A 10880-nucleotide genomic window follows, 5' to 3' on the forward strand; every position below is an offset into this window, starting at 1 on the left:
TGTTCCGAAACAATAAGAATACATTCATGTGCACACACTTACTTGTAATGATATTTTGATTCAATCATATAAAAGAGCAGTATTTAACTTATCAATTTAACCAGCAGGTGCTGCATCCTTTGTAGTTTTAGCTCATGGACTGGGAGGTTATACTGTCTGTCAGCTGGTGAGGAAACATTGTCATTTATAATCTCTACATTAGACTTGAGTACAGGTCATTATGGTAATGCAACAGAGATATTGTGACAATTTTGGTATTGTGAAAAATGAATACATAAAGCCTTTTATTCTGATGGAATAGTGAGAGGGAGACATTTTTACCTCCAAGATAACAACACACCTTTGAGCAACTGAAGCACATACACTTGAGTTCCCATGTGGACATGTGGGAACATATGTAGGAAAATCAGTGTCATTTATTTGTGCTGATGTAATTTTACACAATGGGCCCAGTCCAAATGCAGTTCTAAATTTGAAAAAAAAGTGCATTGCATGCGAGGAGTCGGCTGGAAATAATTTCTCCTTGCTGATAGGTTGTTGAGCTGCACCAGCCCTCACTTGCGCATGGATTGGCCTACTGCTCTTTTTTTTCTTCACTTTCTCATTGGCTTTTGGCACTGATAGTTCCCTGCCATCGTTTGCGCGTGCAGCTTTCAATGAATATTGTATGTGTGCTCTCAGCTTTTGGTGCTCATCATTTGAATCAGCGCGTCGAGCCGGAGGAGGAAGGCACTCTGGATGAGCAGAGCACCAGATGATGGAATATCTCCCGGAGACCGCAGCAGCTGCTCGACCAACACTCTCTGCCCCCTCCTCCGAGCGCAGATAAGAGAGACAGAAGAGCAGAGAGATTGTTAACAGCGGGGGAAAAGATGTTTTGCGCGAAGCTGAAGGAGCTGAAGATAGCAGGAGAGTGCCCGTTCTCCAGCGGCGCCCAAAATAATCAGCTCGGAGACTTTGAGGAGCGCTCAACGGACGCCGCGGATTTACAGCCTATTTCTAAGGACGTGCATGGAAAAACAGGCGAGGAGCTTTATCAACAGAAGACCAGTAGAGCCAAAGTTAACCTGCACACTCTTGGTGACAGCATCCGAAAATTGGCATGTCCAGAGGTAACTTAGAATACAGTTATTAGTATTCACCTCACGCATCTACTACAGTTTTCAGCATAGATTTGTATCTGCAGCTGGATCTGTGTCATGCTTGTCCTAGACAGATAACGTGCCTCTTTTCTCACTTGACATATACATGTAGTAATCCTGCTTTTTGTTGCATTTGTGGGCGCTCCTGTAATTGAAGGTGCTCTGAAGTCTTGGCAGACAGTGACCTTTATCTGAACACTTTATCATACAGTTTCAGAGGCTGCATACTGCCCTCCAACGAATGATGAGACTGTCAGATCTCAGCAGGGACTCTGAAAGGTAAAAACGTATGTTCTTTAAAAACAGCTCCAACCAAGACATGAATAAACAAATAGCTCTACAAATTTTACTGCTGCTGTTGTAAATCATGGGCCCCTGTGGCTTTGTGTATTCCTCATACGAATGTTGCACAGACATTATAGCCTAATTTGATTTTGTTTTAGCCTCAAAATCCCTTTCAAAAATGACCTTGCACTACCCTCACTACCTTATAGAAAATCCTGGTGATTACAAGAAGGTGTGAGGCAGACTCAGGCTGCTATGGAGACAAGAGCAGAGAGAGAAAGCCTCCCAAATCTGCTGAAAAACACATTACCTTCAAATATGTCATGCAAGATAATGAAACATTATCCATACTTTTACAAGTCCCTCTAGCCTGAAGTAGCTTAAAGATTGCATGGCGTGATCAGTGTATGGTAGATGGGATGAAAAAAAGTAACCTTTTTTTCAGAAGAAACATATGGATTTACAGTACAAGATGCTTGACACCATGTACTTTTTAATCATCAGTACTGTTTGTGCACCTTAAGTTCATCAATCCAGTTACATTCACTCATTGCAGACTTTTAAATGTGGGGATTTGCAGCTTTTTTATTGATCTTCTATGAGCTTAAACTGCATGTTTTAGTGGCTGATAGTTAGTAAACATAGAAAATTGTACTGAAAGAGTTTCTGTGAGATCATGGCTCAGACATTGCTTCTCTTTTCTTCAGGAAGAAACAGTTGATTAAATCAGAATTGTAGTCTTAGAAGTGTCGTGGTTCACTTAGCATTTGCTTGTTGTGTCTGACCCTGATGTCTGTTGTTTTTGCAGTCAACTGATTTGCTGCACAGATTGTACAAATTGCAGAGATGACCCAGGTCATTTAGTTGAAATGATGACTGCGTACTCAACCAAAAGAGGTAACATCAGATCTGAAGCAGAAGTCCTGATCTATTAATTTTGTTTATTGGTTATTGTGGGCTTCAGTTTTCTTTTCTATGCACTCAACAGAAATCCAGATGGAAGCTGTGAAAGTCACTCTTGGTGAGGAGCTCTTCAACATGTGCTATGAGGAAGATGGACACATTTTAAGGGTGGTGGGGGGCGCTCTTCACGACTTCCTCAACAGCTTCAATGTCTTGTTGAAACAGAGCAGCATGCCGAACCTGGACAGAGAGCATTGTGTAAACGAACCTTCAGTCTTGTGCTTGGATAAGGATCTAGGTCTGCTTACTGTCTATTTCTTCAACCCCCAACCAACCACTGAGCTCTTTTTCCCCGGTGTCATCAAAGCCGCTGCCCGCCTCCTCTATCACACCACTGTGGATGTGTTGATGGAACCCCCCGCCACTAAAGACAGCATCCTGCAGTCCAGCCCACAGCCCAGTCTTCTGTACACAGTTGTGGTCAAGGATGTTAAAAACCTGAGTCCCAGTCCTCTGCGGGCAACCTCAGCGGGGCACCTTCCTACCTCTCTGTTCTCCACCATTTTCCCCTTCCACCTGATCTTGGACCCAGACCTAGTTCTGGTTCAAATAGGACATGGGCTTAGGAAAAGACTGAGCAGGAAGGAAGGCCTGAGACGGTCTGCCACCTTCCAAGAACACTTCACCATAATTTCCCCCCAGATCAAATGTACCTTTCAAGGTATCCTGACCATGCTCAATACACAGTTCATCATCCGGATCAAGCATGGATGCTCCTCAACAGACAACACAGGGAAGGTAGGTCCCCATATCTGCTAGGCCTTATTAAACTAAAGTAGTGATGTCACAACCTAATGAGCAGGGAAAGTTCTTGCAGTCTCTCACCAGATTGAAAAATAAAGATCAGGGAATTTATAAGCATTGTAGCTTGTTAGTTGTGCACTACTTGTGCACTTGGCCTGAAGAAGGGATCAACATTATACCCCCAGTGGAGATCAGAAGCAAATGTCAAACCATTTTATCCATCAAAGGCACAGCCATGCTTGTGCTATTTATGAGAGGGTGCACAGCAATCGGTCACCACAACAGGAAAAAAAAACTATGAGTAAACATGGCCTTGGTGTAATGACTACTGACATTCACGCAGAGATGCTTGTATTTACTACACCACCAATAGTTTTATAGTTAAAGCACACACTGAGGAGTTAAGACAGGCAAGAAAAGTTGATGGGAGAAGACAATGCAGGAGTGTAGCCCTATTGCATACCCATGCCATCCCTGAGTGTGTGATTTTTATTTTTTTACATTTATTCATTATTCCAGTGGGTTTTGATTTGAAAAACTAAACAACTGATGCAAATCTAACCGTATCTGTGTGGCCTTGTTATTTCGTATAATCATGAAACTTTTCTGCTGTTTTGATAATCACTGGTTTACATGACATGCATGTCATGTAAATCAACAAATCTACTATCTTACTATCAAAACCATTCAGACAGCAGTGTATCAGCTTAAAGAGCCAGCCTGTTGACTCAAGCGTTTCAGCAGGTGCCATTCTTCTTGAAGATCTTCAGATTATCATTAAATATTTATTGAATGAGAAACACTTTACATATTCATATAAATAAAAAAAACTACACCAGAGTGCATTCCAGAGGATTCAAAACAATTGTCTAAGAGGTGCCAGTTCAAAGGGTCACTCTCAAAAATGGAATACTGCTGGTGGTCATTTTATTGTTAACTGAGAGTAAAATAAAAACACTGAGCACTCTACCAATGAGAAAAGTTCATTTTGTAGGCCCTGCACCTAATAGTTCCTGGGTATCTTAAAAGTACCACTACCCATGCATGGCTGGTTCAAAGGGTAAATTAATTACCCCAAAACTTAATTTAGACCCTAGTTCCTGCAGAAAGTTCCTGTGATGGAAAAGCACCTTATGATATCAGTGTAGTGTTAGCTTTTAAAATCTTGAGACACTTGTGTGTTGAAGACTTGCTGTAAAGCAGAAAATGGTTCTGGTCTAATGAGGGAGTTTGATCATCACTTTGTTTAAAGTTTAATTTTGGCCTTTGATGCCTTTACTCAGGCAGGACAACACATAGAGGAGAAAACTACTGCTTGTCATTGCTCCGGTGATTCTCTAAGCTTCCGGAAAATGTACAGAAATCTTTTTTGTAAACATTCGTGGAGCACAGCAAGAAGAACTTGTTCATATCCATATGAATATCATATAAATAGAAAAAAATATATCATGGTTCTTTTAAGCCCCTTTCTTTTAATATTTTATCATTACATTTTGTATTAACAGTGATAGCATGACAAAGAGCAGGTTTTTGGTTACTCGTGTGTTATCTCTCATAAACACTTTGATGACATACGTCGAAGCAAAACTTAGAGTATTTCTCCAAGTTGAGGCTCTGTAATCTAACACAGGCATATCTTGGGAAATAGCTGACTTTAAATCAACCTAACATTTTTTGTGAAATGAAAAATTACACTTTTATCTCTACTCAGTGTTTAGGTTATTAACATGATACAGGAAAACAAATTTTATTTTCTTTAATGTCCCTCACATTGAATAGTTTTCCATGCACTTTGTGAGTATATATACCTAATATACAGCTTGATATGAATTCATAGAAAGCACACACTTGATATTCAGGTTGATACTGCCATTTGTAAACCACACACTTTTTGGTCCTTGAGAATATGGGGACACATTACTGCATTTTCTGAAATATACTTAGATATAATAAGAAAATCAGTCTCTCTCTGTAACCAAAGGCTAAAACTGGCAAAATCAGAGAAACAAATATTCAATTTTGACAGCTGTGACTTTTTAGATGTGTGTAAGTGTAATTCAATAATTTAGAGATGTCAAGATTTAAAATGACTCTCTACACTAAAGATGATGTCCAGCGTATATTATGTAGCATGATTTTACCCATCTCAGTTACGAGCTGATGATAGCAATGTAAAAAGTCAAAATCCAATCTCATAAGAGGCATCTGGCTCCAACAGATTAAATGATAACCAGTCATAAACCCATTTGAACGAAAAATGATCCTTGTGGTGACACTTCTGAAGACGTCTTCTGGGAACTATGTGTTTCTTTACATTTAAAATAGTTGCAGCTATCTTTGGATTGTGGTAAGTGAAAACTGTGTATAGTTTGATGAAGTTTTGTTTGTTTGTTTTAAGCATTCCTGTTCCTCTGGAACATCAACAAACCCTTTTTTTGTGTTTACTGTTTTTGCTGACAGACGGCTCTGAACAGCTGCACTCAAATAAATATCACACAAATGACAAGTTTGCCTTTCTTCATGTCAAATGTGTAAATGTATATATATGCCGTGTGAAAGTTTGTACATGGATACATTGCATATTTATATCTAAATTCACTGATGACACTTAAAGATAAACATTATTTTTCCACATTAGTTCATGGGAAATCTACTGGTAAAATAAGCAATAGAAAATGTGTGCTTCAGAATGGAGCCAATTCAGCTCACAGAGAGAATTTTTTTGAATACAAGAACAATGAGGCCCTTTACCTACTTTATGGGTATACTTTGTGGAAAGTTAATATTCTTTTCATCCATTATTTCTTCCAGCACATGGACCTCAAAGGTCAGATGATCTACGTGCCCGAGTCAAACGCCATCTTGTTTCTGGGCTCACCGTGTGTGGACAAGCTGGAGGAGTTGACAGGTCGTGGCCTCTATCTGTCGGACATTCCCATTCATAACGCCTTGCGGGATGTTGTGCTGGTTGGTGAACAGGCCAAAGCACAGGATGGATTGAAGAAACGTCTGGGGAAGGCCAAGGCAGCACTGGAGCATGCTCACCAAGCTCTGGAGGAGGAGAAGAAGAAGACTGTGGACCTCCTCTTCTCCATCTTCCCTGGCACTGTGGCGCAGCAGTTGTGGCAGGGGCAAACTGTGCAGGCCAAGAAGTTTGACCGAGTCACAATGCTCTTCTCTGATATTGTAGGTTTTACATCTGTGTGCTCACGTTGCACCCCGATGCAAGTGATCACCATGCTAAATGAGCTGTACACCCGGTTTGACCACCACTGTGGAGAGCTGGATGTTTACAAGGTGGGCTAAATGAATGATTTAAGATATTCCAAAATCAGACATATTCAGCATAACCAGAAAACTTTCAAATGTACCCGTAATGAGTTTTGCAAAAAAAATATGAAAATAGAACTATCAGCAGGTGGGCACTAAAACTATGTCAATGCTGTTATTCATCCCACAACCTCTCCACAAATCTCACCGATGATGTTGACAAATCTGGAAAACATTAACAAAACAGCCAGAAATACATTTAGTTTATAAGATGCATCAAAAGTGATGTCCTCATCGGTGATCCAGCTGTGTCCTGTGGCAAACTAAAAAAATACTTTTATCACCCTTTTGGTTTACACAGTATTCGCAGAAAGTAAACGTAGACATTGAAAACACCGGTGAGCAAATAGAAAAATGTTAAGAATAAAAAACTACCATCAATTTACTTTTTACAGCTTAAAGGGTATGATGCCAAATACATTTTATTCTTTTCCTTTACGTTTTTAAGTTCCATGAAAACAATACAAGATTCCTCAGTGGATTTCACAGACAATGGCCAAAGCTCAAGTGACAACCCTGGTGTCTGCCAAAGGCTGCTAATCTACAGGGAGGTTGGATCATGTAATCAAAGTGTCAAGGAAACATAACAGAAAGAGCAGCATGTTTGATGAATACCTCGTAAAACGCGAGGAAGTCAGAGGTTCCTTCAGGACCCTGTTTCCACTCCACATGCATAAGGGCCTAAAAATAGTTTCACTTTGTCGCTGCCATACAGCCGCTGAGTGCTCTCTGGTCCAGATTTACAAGAACCAGAAAAGGAGACTAGACACTTTTGAACTTTTTCTTACCAGGGATCAAGCACTATTACAATTGAAGTTTTATTACTCCTGGGTTTTCTGCCCTTTGTCTTCTTCTTTAAGATGAAGAGCACGTCGACTTGTAAAGGAACTCAGATGGATATCCTCTTCACATCTGTAATTTTAACTCAAGGGTTATTGTCTTGATGGCTTTAATAAAGTGCAAAAATTCATCTTGCATAGACTCACTGATAAGGAGGTCCTTGACTTCGAGCAGGAGCAAACAGCTTTTGAAATACTTTTTCTGACTCAGGTTGGAAATCATTTCAGTAATCATCCTCTGTGTTCAGGTGGAGACGATTGGTGATGCCTATTGTGTCGCTGGAGGTTTGCACAAGGAGAGTGAGATGCACGCTGTCCAGATTGCACTCATGGCCTTAAAGATGATGGAAGTATCAGACGATGTTATGACCCCAACAGGAGAGCAAATACAGGTGAGGGTCAAGTACTGCTGTGTGGTTTTTCATTCTTCTGCCTGATGATGTAATGCTCATGGGAGTTTTCTCATACACTCTCCTAATGCCTTCATTTAAAAATATGAGCCTTCTATTTAAAGAGCTGTGACCCCTTCTCTGACTGAATCTTTGCTGCTAATAAAGTAAATCCATATTAGGCTGTTCGAAATTATCTGTAGACAACCATACTTTTAACCATTGAACACATCATGCTAATAACCATCTTTAATGCTTTGGCTTACAATTTCAACTTTATACATAAAGTAAGGTATTCCACTTGGTATCAAAATGTATTGGCTGTTAAAGTAGATATAAAATGCAATATTTGTTCATATTTGTTCCACATTGTTACCTGTATCCAACAAAAAACTGCAAGATCTGGCTTCTGATTAACAGCTTTTTATGGTATCTGCAGCTGCTGTGATCACTACAAAACAACACAGGACAGAATGACTTTATGAAAACATGCTAATGCAGTTGCTCACAACTTCTCAAAGTGATAACTTTAAGTGTTACTGAAATGAATGACATTTTTCTCACAATGTCAAATATATGTTTGTTTTTTCACTGCATTGCCTTTTCACACAATGGATTTAGTGTGTTGTGTATTGCTTTTACTCATGGAAGTAGTGCAGGAGTTAGTTATTACAACAGCAGGATTGTGGTTTATATTAGATTGTTGGGAGAGAGAATGAATTATCTATGCCTCTTAAATAGTATTTGTATTAAGTAAGAACTTTGTAGCATCATCAGATTTATCCCTTTAAATGTGGTTGCACAGATAGTAAGCTAAGTGGAAGCTCTTCATGCACTCTCAGCTGTAAATAAAATAAAAAACAAGAAGAAAATTGAATCGTTTTGGATGCTACATTCTATCACAGATGCGTATTGGCCTCCACACTGGTTCAGTCCTGGCTGGTGTAGTTGGGGTGAAGATGCCACGCTACTGCCTTTTCGGAAACAATGTCACACTGGCCAACAAGTTTGAATCTGGCAGCCAACCAAGAAAAATCAACATCAGCCCAACAACCCACAGGTGAAGTAACGCCAAATCTGAGTCCATCAAGTAGTCTTTCATGTATTCAAGTTGAAAAAAATATATTTTTTCTTTTCTATCTTCACTGTAAAAGTTAACGGCTAGTGCAGGTGAGAACAAGTAGATGTCAGAGTTTGAATATACAGTTGTCAGATTTTAATGAGCCAATCCTGTATAATATTGTTTGTTTCCTGCAGGGGAAATAAGTGCTCACGACAGGAAACTCAACTTTAAGAAGAGATCTGTGTTTCTTCTTGTGTCAAGTAATTTGCCACATTGTTTTTAGTTTCATGTTTTATTTGTGTGCTCTTTGTCCCAGACTGCTGAAGGATCGTCCAGAGTTTGTCTTTGTTCCCAGGAGCAGACAAGAGCTTCCGGCCAACTTCCCAGAGGACATCCCTGGTGTTTGTTACTTTTTAGAGGCGCCCTTCACAACTTCAGAACCGACTGAAAAAAGTGAAGCCCTTGCAGAGCCTGAAAAATGTTAAAACATAAATGTATCTAGTGAACACAGTGCCAACACCTTGTGTACTTTGGTTTTGGCTGTTTAGGTATTGATGATGTCTTCTTTGTGTCAAACTTTTGCAGCTTTTTGATTACAGAGATGTCAGTTTGAGTGTCTTTTCTGTACAATAATCCATTTGTGCAGATGTAGCAGAGACAGAAACTCACTTCCTTTGCTTTTCTTCCAGAATGAGCCATCAAAGAAAACTCATATGTAACAAAAGTGTCTATATACTGTTAATGGCAAATTTTTAGACTGTTTTCTTCATTTGCACAGTTATAAGCTTTACAATATTAAAAAAAATGTAAACGTGGCCCATTTTTAAAACTGTTCCGTAGTGTCCGTAAGCCGTAATGAATTTGACATATATCATCTTCTTCCATAATGTAGATTTAATACACAATAACATTTTGGATGTTGATCCTCAATGTGATATTGCTAAATAGAGTGGTCAATTTAATTATGATTGTTTTCTGTAAATATATAACTGGCTCATACACACCTGCCCAGACTAGGTACCTATTTAAGCACCTTGGCCTGTTGGTATGAGAGGAGAAATCAAGATTAAAACCGAGGTAAATAAATAATTTAAGCTTAAGTTAAGTTCATATGAAAGCTTTAGGGTTTAGGTAACCAAACACACTTCTTGAGCTGAGATTCAGCTCCGCATCTGAATAATGTAAGTGGAGCAGATTAAGGTGCCTTATGGATACTGTACAGGCAGAATCACAAATGCCAAAAGTAATTATATGTTTATTTTTTACTGCTTTTTGTTCCTTTGGATATAGTTCAATTTGTTGAAAAAATTCTTCCAGAGTTTTGTGGTTTCAGCTCAATATATATTTGTAATAACATGTAAGTCAATCTTCCATTTGTTAAACATGAAGCATTCCAAGATTGCATTTTCCTAATACAAGTAATGTAAATGTATTTTTTACTTTTCCACTGTACACTTGTTTATAATATATTTATTACATTAGTTTCAATGCACACCTTTGCTATAAAACAGGAATACAGCACAACAAGAATCCAATGAATGTTATATATTACCGCTCATAATGATGTATTTGAATCATTACTGATATGTAATCAAAGTGCAATAAATATTGGCATCAATAGATGTAAGTGCAAGGATATAGTATTTTATAATAAAGATATGTCCAATGTCATATTTGGTTGTGAAAACAAATTGTCTTACAATCTGCAGTGGAGTAAATACTAGCATAAAGTAAGCACATGTGTATATAAGAGAAACTGAAAGGTACTTAGACTTCAGTGCATTTTAAATGACACCATTTCCGAAATATAAACTTTTACAGCAGTTAATTATCCAAAAGTTGAAATTACACTGATGAAGACTTTATCCATATGATTTTTTTCCCTTACAAAGACTAGTGTGTTTTCACAGTAAAAATCACATATGTAATAATTCTGTCAAAGGTAGACCTGCTTTAAACACTTGACCTGCTATAAGAATAAAAATACCATTCACATTTTAAGAACCAATAAAAGCTATGCAACTTTTCTATATTTTTAATGATAATGGTTATTGTAATTTTATTTCATGAACTCTCTAAACTGGGAACTTTAACGTTGTTGTACTGCTTCAACAAAATTGAACAC

The 10880-nt window shown here is 38.5% G+C and overlaps 1 protein-coding gene across 1 annotated transcript; it reads left to right on the plus strand.

Annotated features, from left to right (window-relative positions):
- Window positions 1-543: 543 nt before the first annotated feature.
- gucy1a1 (guanylate cyclase 1 soluble subunit alpha 1) lies at window positions 544-10285 on the plus strand. Its single transcript, XM_074699009.1, has 8 exons — window positions 544-1112; window positions 1354-1421; window positions 2236-2324; window positions 2416-3128; window positions 5946-6431; window positions 7552-7695; window positions 8598-8752; window positions 9072-10285. The coding sequence occupies exons 1-8, from the start codon at window positions 873-875 to the stop codon at window positions 9238-9240; spliced, it is 2064 nt and encodes a 687-aa protein (XP_074555110.1). The 5' UTR covers window positions 544-872; the 3' UTR covers window positions 9241-10285.
- Window positions 10286-10880: the final 595 nt, after the last annotated feature.

The sequence above is a fragment of the Halichoeres trimaculatus genome, unplaced genomic scaffold (assembly GCF_033239565.1).
Source record: "Halichoeres trimaculatus isolate MK-OKI-2021-1 unplaced genomic scaffold, fHalTri1.1 fHalTri1_scaffold_2, whole genome shotgun sequence".
Lineage (NCBI taxonomy): Eukaryota > Metazoa > Chordata > Actinopteri > Labriformes > Labridae > Halichoeres > Halichoeres trimaculatus.

What these genes read in the sequence shown, in the direction of transcription:
- gucy1a1 (XM_074699009.1), top strand. Translation starts at nt 873, where the DNA reads ATGTTTTGCGCGAAGCTGAAGGAGCTGAAGATAGCAGGAGAGTGCCCG. An exon ending in CAACAGACAACACAGGGAAG is followed by an intron (nt 3,129 to 5,945) that starts GTAGGTCCCCAT and finishes TATTTCTTCCAG; the next exon opens with CACATGGACCTCAAAGGTCA. An exon ending in GAGAGCTGGATGTTTACAAG is followed by an intron (nt 6,432 to 7,551) that starts GTGGGCTAAATG and finishes CTCTGTGTTCAG; the next exon opens with GTGGAGACGATTGGTGATGC.